The sequence below is a fragment of the Corvus kubaryi genome, unplaced genomic scaffold (genome assembly GCF_017639235.1).
Source record: "Corvus kubaryi isolate FWS band 111438036 unplaced genomic scaffold, C.kubaryi_AGA036_p1.0 37398, whole genome shotgun sequence".
NCBI classification, from domain to species: Eukaryota; Metazoa; Chordata; class Aves; order Passeriformes; family Corvidae; genus Corvus; species Corvus kubaryi.
The window spans coordinates 33,385,412-33,407,175 of record NW_024581137.1 but is presented as its reverse complement, the minus strand read 5'-3'; the positions used below and the strand labels follow the sequence as shown (position 1 = coordinate 33,407,175).

At 41.0% G+C, this 21,764-nt stretch overlaps 1 protein-coding gene and 1 long non-coding RNA gene across 6 annotated transcripts in view; one reads left to right on the top strand and one right to left on the bottom strand.

Moving 5' to 3' along the window:
• Positions 1-742: 742 nt before the first annotated feature.
• Positions 743-21,628, bottom strand: LOC121671444. 2 transcript variants are annotated; one of them, XR_006018525.1, is made up of 5 exons: positions 21,415-21,628; positions 15,469-15,550; positions 14,533-14,642; positions 6,203-6,329; positions 743-1,439 (listed from the first exon to the last, which is right to left on the bottom strand). It is a non-coding gene; the product is annotated as an uncharacterized LOC121671444 (long non-coding RNA). The 2 variants fall into 2 exon arrangements; XR_006018524.1 differs by lacking the exons at positions 743-1,439; positions 6,203-6,329 and adding an exon at positions 6,578-11,569 and having other exon boundaries at positions 14,290-14,642.
• GLCCI1 (glucocorticoid induced 1) overlaps positions 20,484-21,764 on the top strand; it is a 54,323-nt gene continuing 53,042 nt past the window's right edge. For all 4 annotated transcript variants that reach the window (XR_006018523.1, XM_042043146.1, XM_042043145.1 and 1 more), the window contains exon 1: positions 20,484-21,450. Coding sequence is in view for 3 of the 4 variants with exons in the window: in XM_042043146.1 (XP_041899080.1) it covers positions 21,003-21,450 (448 nt within the window). In the remaining variant the exon portion in view is untranslated. The remainder of the gene's footprint in view (positions 21,451-21,764) is intronic.

Sequence of the window (21,764 nt, the reverse complement as noted above, 5' to 3'; positions counted from 1 at the left end):
TATTTTTTGGATGATTTTTTAAAAATTACTATTCCGAGTTGAAAGGAAATGAACTCAACATGGAGTGAAACATAAAACAGGTCACTTCTGGGTTTATATTACTTAAAACTATAAAATAATGTAAAATGTCTTTTCCACATTTAATATTAATTTTGAAAACAAACTTTAAAAAAAAAAGCTATTTTAAAATTTAAAGCTATTTTTAATTACAAACTACTCTTTTCCTTACAAGTTGAAAGTCACCAGAATAGTAAAGCACGTAAAGAGTTTAAATTTTGATGTTACTGACTTTCCAGTGGAAAATATTCTCAGTAAAGCTGATTAGTTGCTTCTTTAAAAGCAGGAGGAAGAGAAACAGTATTTAGTTGGAAAATGTCTTAGCTATCCAAAAGGAAAAGCAACTATAAAGTTTTAAAACCTCCTCCAGGTTCTTCACCATCACTGTCTGAGATAACCTTCTAATTACGCCTGGCACCATTTGTGAGCTTTGTGATGGGGATTTTTTAACTGAAAAAAAGAATTAGGAATGTGAATTGTGTTTTGTGTATGATATACATGCTTTCATAACTTTTTCCTAATCATACCATGAGATGTAACACAGCCTGGTAGTGCCTGCTAAGGGTTTTGGTCCAAAGAAGAAGCACTTTTCACTATACAGCCTTCAGATGTAACTCCATGGACTCCTTTATTGATATATGCAGCTTTATATGACCCCCATATTTATATGGCTTCTATGTTGAGAAGCTTTATATTTCTCCTGTGAACAGTCATCTCCCCTAATCCATACTGGATGGAACAATTTGAAAATAACGTTATTAATGGGAAGGTGGTCACACAGAAAGTATAATCGCATTTGATTTTAGAAAATAATAATAAACTGAGCATGCTGCCTGGATCTTACTTGCCTAATTCCCTTTTACAAAAGGATATTTGGGCTATGGATAATTTATAAACAAATAGTATTATATTCTTGATCTCTAATCTCCACGGTTACTGGGCTCCTCCAGTTCCATCTTGGCTTCTACGTAATTAAACCTCATTGCATGTGTAAAGCAGCATGAGCCAGAGTAGGCTGGAAATGTGGGAATTATTACAAAACACAAAGAAGGAAATTTCCTTTATTTTACACCTTGGCATAAGTGACAAAGCTGTTTTGTCTTTACACATGGAGCTGGTGAATAAAAAGCAATGTGCTCAAACACCATAAACCAAGTTCTTGCAAGTAAGAGTGCACTGAAGTTAGTGGTGTGCTGGTCAGATTTAGGTGCTGATCTTTGTCCATGGTGTTGTTATAGACCTTTCTGGAATTTTCCACTTGTCATACTGGGATCGGTGAGAATTCCACCAGCTTGAGAGTCACTCTCTTATAATGCCACTTTAAAGTAGTGGTAAGTACTCAGCCTTGTACAGTTAAGTTTTTAAACATTTTTTTCTTCTTGCTGTATGAAAGACCCAGACAACCAACAGGAGTGTTATTATTATTGTTAAAAAAATAAAGCATAAAAATATCTATAGATATAATGCTAAGTACCCTAAAATTGAGCTTTCCCACACAACTACCTCTATTTTTCAGTTACAGTAATCTCAGACAGTTCTTGGAGCAACAGTGTGGGAAACTTTAAAGCAAACTTTGGTGAAGTTTACTTTTTTAACAAACATGTTTTCAATACCCTTCTATGTCACCTTTGAACTGACCAGAAGCAGGTTAGTCCTCTTCTAGATACCTTGAGTCCAAGCTGTCTAACTACTTTAAAATGCAAATAGAAATTAGTGGAGGAAGTTTTTGGCTCTTGATTGAAATAACTTCAAAAAAAGAAAATCTCTCTTAGTCTCCACATGCTGATTATTCTTTCACTTTTCCTTATCAGGTTCTTTTCTGTTTACTTTTAGTTTCCCTATTTCTGGATTCAGTTTCCCCTAGTTTCATCTTTGTGGAATATTTATCCTGCTACGAGCTATTCCCCAAGGCTGTGGATATCTGCTTTCCAATCTAACTGCAGAGGTAACTGCTCTGAAGGACATGGCCACCTTTTCCATGGCAGCTACCAGCGGGGTCACTGACTGCTCCTTCTCCTTGCATTCCTGCGTATTTTCAAACAGTAAGGTACTGCCTGTTAGCCTAGTCAATATTTTAATACTCTCTGGCCACTCTCCTCTCTGTCTATTTCATAAAAGGCACTTTTAAGATTCCTTCCCAAATAAAGCATGTTAATGATTTTTTTTATTCTTTTTCCATTGTAAGTTTACTCCCAAATATGGTTTTTTTGGCATGTGTTGTATCTCTAAGGCTCCTAGTGGAGTGGATACTTACAAGTAGGAGTAGATATTAAAAAGCAAAAATGGGATTTGCAATGAATGTTCTTCCACATAATGCATCTCAGAAAAAGTAGCAAAAATGAAAGCATTTAAATGCACAAGAGCCATAAAGTTGTTAAACCAAGATGCTTAGGTACTACTGTAGCCACAGAAGGACCATAAGCAATAAAGATCCACTTTTGGAACATGAAGTACATACAAGACTATAGAAAACAAATAATTCGACATATGGAAAGAGAATTTGTGGATGTTTTTGACTACAGGAAATCTCAAAAGTTGACAATAGGAGTCATTCCAGAACTGCAGTTAAATGACACTTCCATGAAAAACAGTGAAGCAGCAATATAATTCTATGTTTCTACATAATTGCATCATTCCCTGCCCTGAATGTCTAATTACCTGAAAAATTCCATCTTCAAAAGGAAAACAGTGGCCAAGATTCGTGCTCAAATGACCCACTAGTGAGAACTGAAAATTGGGGTTTGCAAAGTCAGGTCTTTGGAAATTACCATGAGATGTATATATTAAAAATTATAAAAAATGTCTCCAGAAATCAGAAAAACTAGTTTTGTCTTCACTCCTTGCTAAATAAGAATAATAAACTGCAAAATATGCAAGGCTAGTTCACATTAGAGAATTCTCATAAATTACATATTACATAGTTGGACATTAAACTGTTAATACAGGAAAGCTTCAGAGTATGGGTTTCCAATTTCCACTTTATGAATTTTTGTCAGCACAGCTTCCTGTGGTCAGATGACGTATCCTGTCAGTGCCAGGCTTTTTTCCCAAAATACTTAATTGAATTTTAATGACGTGCAGAATCTCACACACCGGTGCTTTGTTGAAAGGCAGTGCTAGAGACCATTCCAATTTTTTGTTCCTGATTGTACCTTTGTGATTTCTTACTATATTAATTCTTGTAAGCACGTCTAATTTTCTCACCGAAGACTTAACCACGTGAGCCTTAATTAAAGACATTAGCAGTCACGGAACAATTAACGTAAGTCTTCCACAAAAAGAATTGGTCTGCAGGGAAGAGGAGTTGAGCAGTGAGTGTACTGTGTGCTAGCACTTTATTTACAGAGGCCACGCTGAGAAAACCCAAAATCAAATCAGTAACAGTTTGCCTAAAGAAGAAACTATCAGGCTTCATGGACTGAGACTCTAAAGTCGTCTTCTTGCCTATTATTCTTGATACACAGCCACTGTCCTGGAGCTTAATCAGAATTCATGAAGCTGCTAAAGTCGAGAAAGATTATTGATCTTATTAAAGATGTAACAGCACCAGACTGAGAAGATGGAGCCTCCAGAGGAAAGAGAGGATGGAAGCCTCCAGGGGAAGCTGAAGCAGCTACACTTCACTGTCTGTTTAGCTCACACTGCCACGAGAAACCAGAGGCATTTTTCTTTCATAGATCAGGAGCTTAAAAGCCAGGGCACAACTGCCCCGTGTTGAGCACCTACATCTCTCCACCTACAGCTGCAAAGTATGCCTTCCTGGTCATCATCAACAATGTTTTAATTAACTTTGGAGGCTTAATTTCTTCTTCAGTTAATCCCATCTAATGGTACTGGAAACAAAGGAGTGGCTTAGGTGTAGCTGGATGGGAATTTAGAAATTGTAGGTTACAAGGACATTACAGATGAGCTAACTTGACTGACAGAGCTGGTACTAACACAGAGAAATCATCTAGGTGTACTTTTGAATCCTAGGGTTTTTTCTGTATTAACTCTAGAGTGCAAATTAATTGCTATATTTATAGAAAATGATGAGTGATAACAGTGGAACTAGAACTGGGAGCATTTTTTTTTCTATCAGTAGCCAAACTGAAAAAATAAATTAACTTTGTTTAGACTGACCCAAAATACTTTTTCATTTTTTCATGAGGAAAAGAAAAACTGCAGAAGTCCCAATTCGAATAAGCTGTTTCTTTTGACAGGAAATTTCTTGTTTTATTCAGAAGTAACTAGAACAAAAGGAATCAAAACACTCAGTTCACAGAAATTTAGAGTTGGGGGTTCCCCCTGTTGAACACCTGCATGGTTATGCTGCTTCACTCACTAAGATGCAAGAAACTAGGTTAAATTTGGAGGAATCTTTCAACCTCAGGAGCCAGGATATTTGGAGTTGAACCTCCCTCAGTCCTTCCTGCTACAACTCTTCCATCCTCCCTCTATATAAAATGAACAATAAATATTAGGTTAGTCAGAGCCCATCCCTGTAAGACACAAACTCCTTACTTCTGTTCCTCGTAATTTTTTTCCCCACTGCCAAAGGATCAAAGGGTTGGAAAGAAAGGTGGCACAGAAGGAGAGGCACTGGCTCTTGCCTCCCTTCCCTGTCCAAGGAGGGCAGAGGAGCGTGCAGCTGGACACTTTCAGGGTGATGACCTTGACCTCCTCCTCCCCTTTCCTGTGCCCTGCCCTTGGAGATGCTGCTCCACCCTGATGTTGCATGCACAAAATACACCAGTATCAGGAGGAGGGAATGGGAACCTCACCCCAGAAAGGAATATAACATGGTAATTAAAGGACTAGTTTAGGTAGGAAATTTAAAAGTTCAATTCAAATAATCTCATTAAGAAGAAGGTCTTGGCCATACAGTTCCCAAGTTCTGCATCATTCAAGTGCCAGGTATTGCATCAAATGAGGCACAAGCCTTTTCATTTCCTCCTCCAGCTTTATTTATCTAGGTAAAAAAGCCAGCTGAAACTATTTGGCAAATCTGATTCAGATTAAAGTGGGGAGAAACTAAACCCAGTACTTTTGATAATTACTGTAGTCATCTAAAACATTCACCCAGCTGAACACCACAGTGGTATTCTTACAGCACACCTGTGCAGGCAGGATTGTCAAGCTAAACTGGAAGTCGTTTTATCTCTCCACTGCAGGTGAAAATTAAAACTTAAAACCAGAAAGAAGTAACACATGTCTCCTGGCCAGCAACCACTCTCTTGATAACAGGTGACATGCAGCTGCTCTTATCAGGGTAAAAACTGCTACCAGAGAGCTAAGAAAGAATTTTTGGACTAATTTCCATTGCAAAAGGTGGCAGATTGGTGCTGCATCAGCTGGGTGAGCTGTGCTGCTTGGAGCAAGCCTTTCTGGCTCCCTACTCTTTCCAGAAATGGTGGTGTGTCCTTATGTGCCAGCCCGACTGTTCTTTGGTTGGTGAGGGGGAGCCACACCGTCCAGCGGGGAGAAAGAAGCACTTGCTCCCTGTGAGCTGGACCACAGCTATGCTGTGCTCATGTGCTGTGCAAAGGGCTCATGATGTGCTTGAATTTCATGTCAGGGATATATTTCCCAAAAACCATGGAGCAGGTTAATCCTTCAGTTCCACTGTGTTATTCAGGTAGTGTCATAGATAATTTTTTCACTTACAATGTGTAGGTTCTGTACTTATGATCTATCTGACTTACTTGAGAGACACTTAATTGTGAAAAGGGGACACAGCTTCATCAAGAAAGTAATTAGAAAAAGGCCATCTCAATATTAACAAGTATTTATGGAGTATGCCCCATTGCAAAGATGAATTTTATTCTGATTTTCCTACATTAGAAAAGCAAACCTTTGCCTCTTGCAACACTCCTTTGAAATCAACCTTAATGGTTTCTGTGGAGTGAGGTCTAACCTTATCTTGCAGCTGTGGATCCACGTGTGTCAACCCACAAATGTCATGTATGTTTTAGGCAAATAATTTCATGCAAAGTGTTTTATTTCAAGACTGAAACATTGTTCCAGGACAGGTAGTATAGGAGTGAGGCCAGGTGGGTGGACCTCTGAAGGATTTTTTCCAAGGCAAGGAAGGGACCGTGATAAAGCTCTCTCTGATCTTCTAGATGTGATTGTAAAATGACCAATGAAGAGAGAGATGACTTACTTTAAGATACAGCAAACACTGTGTTCCCACTGATAATCCATGCAAATCCACTGTCTGTAGAGCACTATTTGTCCTGCACAAGGAGTGCAAGATAATCTCAATATATTGGCTGAGAGACAGGAAATATCTGTTCAGAAAAAAAAAAAAAAAAAAAAAAAAAAGCCACAGGACAACTATAGAGTATGTACTATCAGCAGTAAGTAAACTCAAAAATAAACACTTGAAAAGGGCAGAATTGCCTTAGATGGGACTTCCTTGTCTTTCCAGAGTAAACATACTATAACCAGTACCACTATAACCAGACATCTTCTTGAGAAATCATACATAGTTTGAACCATTTAGGATTGATTTAGGAAAACATGAAAAAGCATCTCATAGAAAATCCATAGACATAGTTTTATTGGTGCAAATAGGTACACATTTTCTCTATGGATGTCACACACTCAGTAACTCAGGAGGAAAATAAGATATGTGGATACAAAACTTAACTCATAATTCTGACTCTCATCATCCAATTAATTTCTTGTAGAAGTTTGTTTCTCAAATATGCCATGGACTACACCAGACTTTTGATGTACCATTATTATTTATAGGATAGCAGTAGATTGAAATCAAGGTTTCTCTTTCCAAACTGCTGATACATAACAGAATTTGGCACATCAACAAACTTCTTTGTTTATCTTAAAAGTCTGTTCATGTAAAAGAATAAGCAACTCCTTTTCTCTACTGAATCTATATGAATTAAAAATAGTGTCCTTATATAATCAATGTTTTTCTCCTAAAGATTCAGGTTTCCTTGTTCTACAGAATACTTTTAATTAAGGCACACCCATAAACACTGGAATGTTGGAGGATGATGTTTTTTGGAGCTGCTGCTGTGTGCTTGTGAGTATGCTACACACTTAAAAGAAAATGGTGGTTTCAAGATAAACCCAAATGTCTTATAACAGCTCTTTCTGTACTTTTAATTTCTGCTACTTTTGAACGTGTTAAATTTTAGTTTATATGTAGGCTCAGCCCAGTACTTTTCTACCAAGTGTGTAGGGGAGTGATGCACTACAGGCTGTAATTTAGGGGCAGGTTGGAACTGCCTGAAATATGTGTGTCTTCATAATTTATTCCTAAAAAGCTATTATTACCTGAACTCTCTCTAGTTTCAGCACTAAATATCCTTTCCTTCCCTCTGCACTGGGGTAGAAAGGCGGTGGGAGGGAAGCAAAGTTATTTTTACTCCTGTGGCTGCCAAGCTGCATGCCAGAGGCTCCAAGAGCCCACGCAAGCTGAGGGATAGAGCTGGGCTGCCAAGGGCTGTGCTAGCTCTGGGCAAAGCAGAGAGTTTCCAAACACTAAGACATCCTCAGAAAGATGGTGTTGGACTACGGGCACACTCAAAGCCTAAATACTAAAAGCCTACCTGCCTATTGTAAACATTTAAAAGTGAGAGGTGTGTATTAATGTGGTGCTCAGATGTCACAGCAATGTCCATTCCACGCATCAAATCCAATGCCTGCACCAAAGGACCAAAGCAATCCCACCTGTGTATGTATTACTGTTTCTAAATACTTTTCTACTGCAAAAGCTCAGCCAGTGGGATCTTTGCCCTCATAAACGTCATGGTTATTTTTACATAGTGGCATAGCCCCTCCCGTACAGCTATTTAAGTTCTTAAGTTTTTCTATGAGACCAATGCCTATTAAAATTCTTTATTTGCATATAATAAAGTGGGATTTTAGTGTTATTTAGCATAGCTAGCTTGTATACATGGCAAATAGCAACAAAATACAGAAATTTAAATGTAATGAACTGTTTGAGGGGAATGTGTTAATGAGAACTCTTCCTTGGAAAGCTTGCTGCTTGAAAGAAGGAAGGCTGTTTGATCTGGGAACTTAAACCTCCATATGATATGATATGTGATATGTTCCAGATTTTTGGACTATTGGATGGACAAGGTGAGCTTCTAAATCTTCCCTACTCCATGTGTTTGATCGTGTCACTGCTAAAATTGGGCAGCAAGAAGCTTAATTTATAGTAATGTAAGAATGAAAGCAGATAATGACCATTTACACAGCAGTTATGGGCTGTTCATCCACAGGGCTATTGAGGGAAGGGGGAAATGCCTGGGACCTGGCAAAACACTGACAGCAAAAGTGGACTTCCACTTGCATAAAACACAGAATAGGACTTGTGATTTTATTTTCAAAATCTCTTTGTGTAAACTCAATTATTACTATCTACTAGGGAGCAATTTTGAAAATGTCATCTTGTTTTCATGTACACAGACACATATTTCCTGAGTGGCGGAAGACAAAAACTGGATCTCTGAAAGTTGCTTGAAAAATAATCAGTTCCCACACAAATTCAAGATAATATTTAAACTTTTTGTCACTGTCCAAGGATCTTAGTATTATTTTACACTTCAAACACGAGACTGGAAAGAGTTTTGAAATTTTTATGTATCTGTCACATTGATTCAAATTACATAATAAATTTTTACATATCTGTCATATTGATTCAAATTATGTAATAGCTTCTCCATGTTTAAACCCTAAAAGTAGGTTTAATTTATAAATACAAACATTTAATTTAAATAATGCTATTCTGAAATCAGCTTCACACACTTCTGCCTCTTCTTATCCATGTTATCAGTTCTTTCTTTTTCAAGAGAAGATCTAATTAACAAATCCACGTTCTTTCTCCTTTCATTCACTCTCCCACTTTCTTCTCTCACTCCCAATCCCTTTTCCTGGCAATTCCTATCAGATTTTCATTTTACACCTCCTCCTTTACCAGTAATCCTGTAATTTTCTATTTGTAGGGTTTTTTTTCCTTGTTCTTTTTTGTCATTACTCTTCACAAAAATCCCAGTACACATGCATTTTTTAAAATCCTACATTTCACCTAATTTTGCTCTCATATTTCTGCTGAGTTTTCCTCCTGTCTATAAGTTTTAAAATAAAATAATTCATTGCCTGAAACTATGACCTCAGATGGCTTTCTGCCAGCTTCACCTTTTCCCAAGTTGTCTTAAATTTCAGCTGTGTACACTCTACTCAGCTCTTTTGAGGTCATTATTAGTGATGTGGCCAAATCTCAGGACTCCTTCCACCTCCACAGCCTGTGATGTTAATGATCATACTGTGACTCAGAAATATTGTCCTCTCTTGATTCACTGTCGAAAAGATAGAAAGGTTTTTTTTTTTCCTTTTCTTGTTTTCTTTTTCAAATCACGCCAATTCCTTAACCTTTCTTTCAGCTGTGGGAGACCTCCATCCTAAATTTCAACACATTCCTTACCAGGCTCATTTTTTGCCTTTATTCTACTTGTGTGTTTTTCTAGGTGATTTCTTGCAATTTCATCAATGCAACTGTCATATCTAGAATGCAGCTTCTCCACTTTTCATTATCCATACCTGATTTCCCCTTGAGCCTAAAACACTGAAGTCAAGATAAGCTTCCTGAATTCTCTCTCTTATTTTATCAGCCTCTCTCTGTATCCTTTCCTGGCATTCCTCTTCAGTGCCATTTTGAACAGAAGTTAGGAGCATCCACTGGGCACTCATGTATAATCTTATCTTGTATCTCACTGTGCAGTTTGTTGTTCCAAGCTGACAATGCCATTTTCAGTTGCCCTTACATTTTTGTCTCTCAGAAGTTCTTTCATATCTATCTATCTATCTATCTTGATCAGGCTTTCACCTAGACAACTATGCCCAAAATGGACTTTTAAAAAAGACTATGAAGCCTTCCTTCAAGGCTATCTCAAATGCCCCTACTTTCATGATGCATTCAGGAAACAGAATTGATATCAGGCTGTGGCATTTTCAGTGAGGAGTGCTTGTTTTAATTTATTTGTAGATTTTTAAAAATACTGTATGGTACGTTTCACAGTATAAATATCTGAACTATACTAAATACATACTCTTCCTCTCTTGCTCCCATCTTGTGGGTATTTTTTCTTCAGTTTTTCTTATAAGTACTGCAAGTTTTTTGCGTTAAGAAGTGCTTTGTGGGCATGCACAGCAACCAGTACAATATCCCATGATATGACAAATAATACTAACTTAGTTTTTTTTAGCTCTACTCACATGACGCTGATGAGATTTCAAAAAGCCCTTACTCTGCCCAGACACCCGTAGCAGCATATGCACAACAACAAGACTCAGTGCTAAATTATATGATGGCAAAAAAGTAATTAAGTTCAAAGATGTCAGATGGTTTGATACATTAATATTGTCAACTCATTTCATAGCATTGAAATACTGTAAAAATGTAGTTTGAAAACAAAATCTTTGCAGTATTGCACACTTCTATCAATATCTTTTCACAATCAGGATCTCACCCCTGTTTTTAGGATAGTGATGTAGATAGGGATTCTCACTGATGCCAGTCAGAACTGTCTGTATCAGGACAGAAAAAGGGGATGAAGACGTATTTATTTTCTGTGTATATACAATGCCAGACATAATAGGATCACAAGTAACTAATAGGTAAGAAAATAGATGAAATAAAGTTGGTTAACAAATATTTTGAATTTAATTTCTTAAAGGTGTGAGAATCTCAGACCATTTCTGATCAACATATTCTAATTTTATATAAACAAAAAAAATACCAAATACACAAAGCTCAAGCCCACTGGATTGCATAACTTATAAATCACTTCAAGAGAGATAAGTGTGAAAGGTGATATGAAAGTGCAAGTTGTTAACCACCGTTGCAGCTGACTGAGTGTTTTGTTTATTCTCTAACCAGATTCTGCTTTGGGAGTCTGTACCACAACTAATTAACCATAATGCTTTATAATTGTATAAACAGAATATGTAACAGATCTTTATGATATATAATTAATTCTGCCCTTAAGGAAAGTTTTTATAAGTCAAACCATGTGCTGTTTGAGAACTGCCTCTTTTTGTTCTCCCTTAGAAGGCAGGTATATGTCCCTGCCAGCAGAGCTCTGGGAACATTCTAGAAAATAATGTTCGTTAAGGCCAGCCAGGTGTTTTCTTGCAGACTGACTACTGGGAGCCCCATCTCTGAAGCTGAGGTGGCTGCAGCTGCCTCTGCTCCTTCCTTTATGCAGACTGCAGTGAGGAAAGGCACTTTGGTACAGAAAATTTTCTGTTTTAAAGATCAAACTCGCTGTTGTCATGCAGTAGTTATTTGTTTAATCCTGAGTTTTGTCAGCCTTACTTTTCTGTATTTTTTTGTGTATTAAATTCCAGGCTGAACTCATCCTTGCTGCAAGACCAGAACAAGAACCCAGACAAACACAAATAATTTGTTTCTGGATTATGACCCATGAATAAGCACCACTCAATATGGTTAGAAGATGGCCATTCTCCCATCTGCTGTTTGATGCGCTTGTCCTTCCTGTGGAAAAAAAGAAAAACCAACAACAAATGGACACACATGAGTTCAGGAGACCTGGGAGGTCAGACACCTGATGCCACTGCATGAAGACCTTCTTTCTTGAAGTGACAGAACAGACAACATCCATTCCTAAGACTTGTTCAATCAAAGGTGTGAGTCACCCTTACATTGGGCCTAGAGCTTTGTGTGCCGCAGGCCAGAGCTGGTAGCAAAATCTTGAAATACCATGCTTAGCAGAGCTGAAAGTACAGTGAAAGACTCCACTAGGCTGTTTGCAGAGAGACCCTATCTTTGTAAAGTGCTAATCAGAGCCAGCAAATTTCCAAGCATCCCAAGGTGAGAAACTCTCATCCACCTAGTACTCTGCTGATGGTCTCGAAGGAGATCCAATTCTAAGGACCACTGTGCCTTGGGACATTGGTTCACTCTTTGGACACCTTAAATGTATATAATAAAAGAAGGTAATATGAAGATAAGTTGTTTGCTGGAAGAAAAAAAGGAAAGAAGGAGAAGAAACAAAAGAAAGAGTGAGCAAAGAGCAGAAGCCTCCTTGATCTAGCCATCACTTGGCTGAATGGAAGGCACAGGTTCACATTACACTCCTCTGGAATGATAAATCACACCCTTCTTTGAGCCCGACACACCACTGGGAGGATTATCTTTGCAGGGCAGCCCAGATCCTTCTCGCTGATAAAGCTGCTGTATCTGAAGAGTATTTGGCAGAACTGTCACCATACTCACAAACAGAAGAGCCGACTCTCCTTACCTCAGAGGCTTGGTAGAGGGAGTAGTCTGCATCAGCTCCTGTGCCCTCCAACTCTACAGATCACCTATGTAACTTGGAGAAGAAAACGCTGTTTCCTTGGGGAGCTTTGAGGTGATTTTATTAATGGGTTTCCACACCTTTTGAGGTAACATTTTTAAGGTAATGAGCTTTTTTTTCCCCCATTGCTTTCCCACCCACATCCACTTCTGAATACACAGCTTTCTTCTGTCTCCTTGTGAGCTAAGAAGTCACCAAAAAAGATGTTCTTTTTTCCTTTTCTTTTCAAAATTAAGAGATACCTCTTCTTCTACCTTTGCATGATCAGCTGCACTTCTTATTCCCTTTCTCTAGACTTCTTACAATGTCACACATCATTGTTTTTCCAGACACATCTTCTGTTTAACACTCCCTCTCATGTAACAGAGATACACTGTGTATTGGTAGAGCCAAAGCCATAACTCGGTACTATAGAGGAAGGTCTTCCCCTTGAGACCTTTCATCATGGGCTTATAAAAACTGAGCAATTACATCAGAGTTCAGTTTCTGCATGATGACACTGATTCCCACTGTTTATTGGAATGCTCTATTTCCACCGGTAGTGGTTACATTATATCTTGAGCATCAGGGAAATAATGCATGTCTACATCTACTTGGCTGGCAAGTACAAGTTTGAATTTCTTCAAGTAATGTGTGTGCTTTTTGTCATTTAGGACTAAAAAGAATATGAAGAAATTATCCAAAAGATGTGCTTCATTGGAACTGCTCTGATCTCTCAGAGAAAGAACTGTCTTTATGGCCAAATAATGCTTATAGATAGATTTCCCAAACAATGCTTTTCTTTCCAAGGCCCCATAAATCTCAGATTACTTTTGAGAGTAATAAATGTTGCAATAATGCTGTTCCTGATTACAGGCAAGACTATAACAGCTCTGACTGGTAGTGATTCCATAATTATGTTTGATTACAGACAGGCTCTGTGCGATGCAAGGGGGTTATTTGTTGCCTTCTATCAGTCCTGGATTCCACTGGATTCCACTGGAGACCAAAAGCATGCCATGCCAGCATACACAGCTTACTCAGCTGCCTTCCTCAGAGCTTTGTCACTAAAGCACAGCATTTAATAGCAGGACCTGTGATAGTTGGGTGTGCAAAACCTTTTATGGAACTGTAATTAAGCCACTACGCAACTATGTCAGTGATGGCCACTACCTAAGAGGATCCTGAATTTCAGCAGCTCTTGAGGGCTTGATCTTGTATACTTTATAGTGTGCAGGGGATAAAGTTACTCATGACTTTACTCTATTACAATGACAGTAAGAACCAAAATGACAATGAGAAATAAACTATATCTGTAACATTGTCCATGCTTTCTATTATCAAAGAATTTGAAGAAAGGAAAAGCTCCATTAAGTCAAGTAGCCCTCCCTGTGTCAATGAACAACAAAAAAAATCATGCCTTACAATTTATTCTCCAGTGCTTTGTTTATTTGGTATTAAATGACTCATGGAATAAGGTTTCCACCTCTCCCTGTGGGAGATTATTCCAGCTGCTGAGACCTACTAGCAGCTCCCTTTCTTTTTTTTCTCTTTTAATGATGCTGAAGTTTTGCATTCTGTTTTAGTTTGGGATGTAAAAGAGACAAAGGAAATTCACATCCCCAAACTTTCTTTAACATGCTATTAAAGCTTTGACATGGACTCAGAAATCCAAGGAAACATGCAGTTAAAACAGAAATGCATCATGTATTTCACTTAAATACCTCAATAGAACACTTTTAAGCTAACTGCACACTTCCTTGTTTTTACAGGTTTGTTCCTTACCGTTATGTAAATGCACTTTTATTGTATGTAAATTAGCATTAGGCAAACTCTTAAAGCCTGTTTTGTAGCTGTCACACCAACAAACCACATTCACAAATAAATATTTGTTTCTACAGGCAAATATATTACCTACCTGGAAATAATAATAATTTCCAGCTTTTTGACTCAGTGCTGGGACTCTGCTCTGGCCCCACAACCTGTTGTATGCACAGAATGGAACATTCTAAGAATACTCTGCTTATAGAGTAGCATACCCTAAAATTCACTAAATGTGGCTCTCTAATGCATTTTATTGTTATTATTCTTACCAGGCTGCAAAATCTATTTAAAAAGAGAATATTCTCCTGCTTTGAAGATTCAGAGATGGAGTGTTTACCTCCCAGTAGTAGTTGTGGAGTCCACCATGTCACTCAACAGCATCCCATTTGGCTGGTAAAGGAAGAGTGATGATAAGTTCCAAATAAGGTTTAGTGCTGTTTGTTGTACCTAGAAAGAAAGGTCATGGTGAACAAGGCTTTATTTGTCAGAAACAGCAAAGTAGGATAACTGGAGGAGTAGAAGCAACCCAGGAAAGGACTCTCTGAAATGAAGGTTGAAGTTCCCTAACCCTCAGATTTGCCTTTTAAATCAGTATTGTCAAAATGTACCCTTATTAACACGAGCACAAATCTGACAGTTAGGGCACTGGTGTGGTAAGAGCATTCATGCTTAATGCAGCTCAAAAAAAACCAACACAAAACCAGATACAGACCAAATCAAGAAATCTTAATAGAAAGATGTCAGGGACTCTACTATCAGACACTTATTACTCTTTTAATGGATCATAATGGCTTCAAATCTACCTCGTTAAGGGGATGCTGCTCATTTAAAAAGTTAAATGTCATATAAATCTAAGTACTATACAGTACATTTGTGCTTTCCTAATAGCAAGGTAACTGCTCATATGAAATGGTGCTTCTCCTTTCTTTTATTATATTGGTGTGATTGGTAATAGATATAACAATATCATTATATTCAAATTGCTACTGCTATTTGCTTACTGTTTCTACCTTTTCCATTAAAGATACGATTGCTGTACATAATATACAGTACCTAAGCACTCTGCAAACATTTTTTTCCTCACAGATAATTCTATGATGAGCATGAAACTATTTTAAGGAATAATTATTTTCATTATGTTAACATGATGTGTTGCATTGTTTTGCTATTATTAATTATATATTTTAGATAAGAGACTGGCAAGATAAATTATAGTAAAGAACCACTGGAAGTGCCCATTACATTTGACATGGCAGGTTATCAGAATACCAACCATTTTACCATGTTTCAATCAGCTTCACTTTGGAGAATAGCAACCACACATACTTGTCCAAAAGTGTCCTCATAACGAATGCCTAAAGTGGAAAAAAGGGAAAATAAACCTGCAAAATCCCTCAGCTTCTCTTTTGAAAGAACTTGGGCTCAGTCCCAACTGTGCAAATCAGACTTTTTTCCAGATGACGAACTAGGGAAGGGAGATGGAGATGGTGGTTGAGTCAAGTAACCAAACTCAGAATAGTAATGTAGGGCAGGACTGCTGCCTGGAGAAAACCCAGCTTCCCATGGGATACTGTCTGACATGGTTAACTTGCTAGCTAAAGGAAAGTGTTGAATGGAATTACCTGTACCAATGAATAGAAAGAAGAACTTCAGGCTGAAAGTGGAGCTGGAAGGAAGGTTTGGTGTTTTTAGCTGTGTGTTGAATGTTTGCCTTTATGTAAAAGCAGATGCCTAAGGAATACATAATTCAAAAGTCCCAAGTGGTTGGCCTATTTTCCTGAAGAAGAGAAGAGAATGTAGCAGTAGGTCTGATTCCAGATGAGATAAGACTTTGTTATAACAAAGGTAATGTTAATGGGCAGGTTCTGGTTTAAGTGAGTTATTCAGTATCACAAAAAGGCTTCTGACAGATAGGAAAAAAAAGACAATTATCCAAAATGGTATTCAGTTTTCTTAAGGGGAAATCTTACAGCTGGCTCTTACTCTGTAGTTTCCTGGCTTGTTCATTATGCAGTCCTCACTCCTAGTGACAATCCTTTACACTGAATGAAATAAAGTTAACAATAGCATTTGACTAAAAAGAAAGTACTATAATACCTTCTGGCTGAAATTCAGCTGTAAACTTGATTCTGAAATTTTCCAGTTTGTGAGTATTCATAAATACTGAGTTTGACCTAGTGTAAATACTGTTGGACCATAGGTCTAACAGCCCTTTACTTAATGCATTTTCCCCATATCTAGGAAACAAAGACATGAGAAAAGGAAATCTAACTCCTGACTACATGCCTGACCCTAAATTGGATGATCAGCAATGTTAAGGTAAGTCCTCAGTAGTGGGTTTCCTTTTGTTATTGGAAGACAACTTGAGCATGTAGAGACTTGAAAGTGATCATGAGTTGGAATTCTCTTCCCTGGTGAGTGTCAACAAAGCCAGCAGTGGGGATAATGATGTATCAGCAGCCCTGGAGAATTCAAGGGCTCGAATGCAAGGTGAGTCCCGAGAGGCTTGGGGATAGAGAGTGCTTGGCTGATCTGAGGAAATCATATCTGTACCACTGAACATTTGGGAGCTGTGAGAAGATGGAGTGTGGTTGATGAAGGCAGTATCTGTCTGTCAAAAAACCTTGTAGTAAAAATAATTCCATATATATTTTTTCGCCATTACCATCATACTCTAGCTAGAACTTTGTTTAAAGGCAAAACAGGCCGAAAACTAAAGCAACACCTCCACAGTTTGAGACAAATATTTTCTAGGAAAATGGGCCACTGCTGCTTCAGCAGAGCTGCTCAGCTCCAGATAGCAGTTGCATTTCACGTGGAGGCCCTTACTACAGGGGATGTTCCCATTCCTGCCTAGGGATGCTCCAAGTCCACAGAGGCAAGCCTGTTTTAGTTTCAGTTTTGTAATTTGAGAGCTGCAGTTTGGGTCATTAGGGGTCGTTCTAGTCTTCAGCCACATATAATGCTTTCTGGTCATCATCTCTTTCAGAATATTACTGTGATGTAAGTACTTCTTGTTATTTCTCTCTTCCCAAATGTAATATTCCTAACTGTATATTCATTATATTCATTACACATAAGTGAAACACAGGGAATGGACCTGAACATACATGAAGATAAATGCACCCATTACTATTTTGTGTTAGATGCTGTGTGAATACCTCAGAGACAGTCACAAAGGACTTGATTCTAAGTGGAATGGGCAAAGGGCAGCCAAGAAAAAACATAGACAGAGGGAGATAAGAGAGACATAACAAGAATGAAACAAGCAGGTAGATACACTGGGAGCAGAGTATTGATGGCCTTACAACCTGGTAAGAGCCTAGAAACAAAAGGTATGTCCAGATCTGAAGAGTTTGCCCTCTCTAAAACCTTCAAGTAGGAACAAAATAAGGATTAGGATTGCACAGTGTCTAGTTACTGCTTAAAACGTCTCAGTTTCCATGGCTCACGTAAATCTGTTTCTGACCTCGAGAGATGAACCCATTATCAATTGATAATAGTAAGAGAGATGTAACTTTGCCTGTCACTGCCCCACTCCTTGAGTTCACTCCCTTGCTGTCATGCTCTTGCTGTGATGTGTAATGTCCACTGCTCTCAGGATGCCCCTCCCAAAAGCTGTGTTAAGCATGTCCTTGTCTCCCAGAAGGATTGAAGATTCAGAAATACCTGTTACCTCCAGTATAAACTCCCTTAAGCACATGCCAGCTGACAAGGTAGTTCCTTAAAGTGGAAAAGAGAAGCATGAAATGCCTTTTACGTGGCTTTTGAAAAGCTGAAAAGGGTATTTCAGGCAAACATGGGTTTCTGAAAGATATTAAGATTCTGATAGGAGCTCAGTTTTTACTTCACTTTCCCTGTAATATCTTCTTAATATTACAGAGCAATGGTACTCCCTGAGGGAAGTACTCTGAAACCTAGATGAAAAACACTGAAAAATTCAACAGTTGGTATCCCACTTTAAAATACAGAAGAATTCCTTCTTCATCTCTTCTGAAATCACTGTTTCCTAGGGATGTGGCATGGTGTTGTACTATGTATGCTAACTCTAGTTTAGAAAGAATTAGGATGGAAATAACTTTTGGGGAGCGAAGTCTCCCCAGTACAGCTGTTGATGTGCCCGGTAACAGTTTGGCTGGAAACAGTCCCAGTGGATCTTTCCTTCTCTGGTTGTGGTGAAGGCAAGTGAAGTGGTGGTTCAGTTTGGACGGTAAGGCTGTGGCATGGTCCTCAGCTTGTTTGGAAAGGAAGACTTGCTACTGATATTTTACACTGACATGCCCTGTGGTTTGGGGTGTGTGTGGGCTCTTATTTTGGGGCTTGTGGGATTTTCTTTGTCAGACATTTACCTTGTCTTTATGCATCTATTCTTCCTATCTGAATACCTTGCTTGTTTGATGTGCAAGAACATGGAAATTGTAAAATTTAGCCATTGTAAAATAGTATCTAAACAGACAAATTCAAGACTTATATTAGTTCATCCTTATTTTAGTCTGACGTAACCCTGAGCATTGGCAATAGCCGGAATGTATCAGCTATTGTCTCAGTCAAAGGTGTACTTTCTTTCTCAGCTGACACCAGATGATTTTTGGTCTGTAAGACACTACTGTGTCAGCAATGTTATCTGACAAAGTTACATATATAGGAAAATGTGCTTACTGTTTAAAACTCTGCTGATATTACTGTGGGCAGATGGCTACTACAGGTGAATGCTTTCCAGTCATTTTGAGCCCAGTGCAGCAAAGCAGAAAAAAATAAACTAGATGGACTTCATAGCTGTGATTAAGCACAGTGCAAAATCCTTGGGGAAAAAAGTCTCTACAGCCCAGTTGTACAAACAAATTTGGCTCATGCTAGCAGAAAACAAAAAGACCGGAATAATGGAAAAATACATGGTTGCTGATTTTTCTTAAAATGAATTTATAGGAGTGGCTTTGTTGACTGAGCACATGTTCACACGGGTGTGCGGTGTATTATTCCAACCCTTTCTGTAACATAACCGCGGTGACTGCGTCACATGGTGCTAGTGCAAACAAAGTCTCACTAACAGCCCATGAATAGAAGCATTTCCGGAGAATACAGTTTCTCATTGGGACTATCAACTGATTCCTGTGCTACCAAGTGATAAGGATAGCTATGGACAGCGTTGGAAGTGTAGAGTAAGTGTAGTAATCTGAAATGTGCAAGACAAAAATGAGTGTTTGTTATATAATCAAAAAGGATACAAGGGATATAGTCCATTCTGTCGCACTTTTAATTGATTACTGATTGGAAGGCAGCATCTAATATAGGAGAGTATATCTTGTTAAATATTGTACTTCTATCTATATTCCATATCCTTTTTGTTCTCCTAATGTCTGAATCTGAAAGGCCATCACTGAGCTGACTTCCTCCACACAGCAAGACTCCCTGCATTTTCCCTTCTCCTCCATTACCATCCTATTTGCATCAGATCCAAAATAAGCACTGTTTTCCCGATGGACTCAGCTCAACTTATCTTTCTGATCTTACAGCCATTTATTTTCTTAGCTATTAAGCTACTCATCCTAATCTTCATTTTGTTTCTCATTGTCTCAGGTTATCAATTCATCTAATGGGATCTCTTTTTCCTAGAGCAAAAGCACTTTTAAAAAATATCACTGTAAAACTTTTTATTTTCCTCTTGTCATTTTCTGAGAGGTGCTTTTGGATGTACATCAGGAAAAAAAAATAATGTTCTATATACACTTATAGGAAATGATGAAACCACACTTACTTAGAATTTGAAGAACACCTTGATTTTTTTAACGAAAGTAAAAATACTGTCAAGGTTTGATGGACGTGAACAGACTTTGTTGCAGGAAATTCTGGCTGTTTCTCAGCCTTTCCTGCATGGGAGTGGAGTAAGAGGGAAGACGCTCAGTCCTCTGGGAATAGGGATAGCGCAAGATTTGGTCCAGATGAATGGCTCTCTTAAGCCAGCGTTAAGTCGGCACCCCTGTAAAGTCCACTTTGAATTCAGCAGCACATCTTTGCACCTCACCCAGCGTTCCCCGGGGCTGTACTCCCCGCGTTCCGCCTACGGGCGCCGCATCCCGGAGCTCCGGAGCCGGGCCCGTGCCCGCCCCTCCCGCCGCCGCCACATCCCACTTCCCCGGCCCGCCTCCCCGCCGCCGGCCACGCCCCCGCCGCGCCGCCGCTCCCATTGGCTGGCAGCGAAGAACGGCAGGGCCCCTGGCCAATGGAACCCGCGCTGGTGCCGCGGTGGCGCCCAATGGGCTCGTGCGCCCCCCGCCCCTGCCCGTCGCGGCCGGGCGCCGGGGCTGCGCGGTGCCATTCGGAGGGCGGGCGGCGTGGGGAGCGGATGGTGCTGGCAGCGCCTCCCGGGCGCCGGCGGGGGCAGGAGCTGGAGCAAGAGCTGGCTACGAGCATCTCCCTCCCTCCCCATCCTTCCCCCTCCGGCTTCGTGTCCCCTCGTCGTGCGCTGCCGCCGACCGCGCTGAGCCGGCAGCGCTGTACGATGTGAGCGGCCGCTGGGCTCCGCAGCGCCCCCGGTGCTCTCGACGCTGGGGCGGGCAGCGATGGCCAGAGCCTGGCGTGGAAGCAGCAGCCGCCGTCGCCGATAGGAAGCGCCGGGGGCAGCTGGGCAGGCGGCGCGGAGACTCCCTCGGGCCGTGCAGCGCTTGTCCCGCCCCGCCCCCTCCCTCCTTCCCTCCCCTCCTCCTTCTCCTCTCCCCGCGGCCGGTGCATGCGGGGCGCTGGGGGCCGAGCTCGGGTGCCCCGCAGCCGCCGGAGCGAGTGACCCGCGGGGTCTTCCGCATCCCCGCCATGTCCTCATCCAGCTCCTCGCAAACCCCCCCGTCCCACCACCAGCCCCCGCCGCAGAGGATGAGGCGCGGCGCCGCCGGGTCCCCCACCGCCGGCACGGCCGGGGGCCCCGGTAACGGCGCCGGGGGAGGCGCGGCGGGGACCAGCCGACTGCTCCAGCCCATCCGAGCTACCGTCCCGTATCAGCTCCTGCGGGGCAACCAGCACAGCCCGACTCGGTCCCCCTCCGCCTCGGTGGGCAGCAACACGGGGCCGGGGGGTGGCGGCGGGGGTCGCGGCGGAGGCAGCCCCCCACCGCCGCCCAGCGCGACGCCGCCGCTGGCGGCGGGCGGCGGCGGAGCGGAGCCGGGCAGGGTGAAGGGCAGGCAGCGGCGCTCGCCGGAGAGCGGCGGCAGCAGGAGGAGCAGCTCACCTGAGAGACGGAGCCCCAGCTCCCCAGTGTACAGAGGTAAAGCACCGGGAGAAAGCCGGTCCTGCTTCCCTGCCCCGCGGGGGTGCTGGCCGGGCTGGGGCCGCCCAGCCTCCGGGCACCCTGGGCTCTGCTTTCCGCTGTCGGGCTGCGCCCTGCCTTCCCCCCGGGCCAGCGGGGGTGGGACACTGGCGGACTCCCGTCCCGACGGGAGGAGCCCCGCTGGAGCCTTAGGGAGCGGGTCGGGGGGCGGGGGTGAGCCCTAAACCCCCCATCCCCGGGGCAGGTGGCGTGCCCGGGTTTGCTCTGCCAGGAAGCGGGAGGGGGGAGGAAAACACTTCATTCCGCCGCCC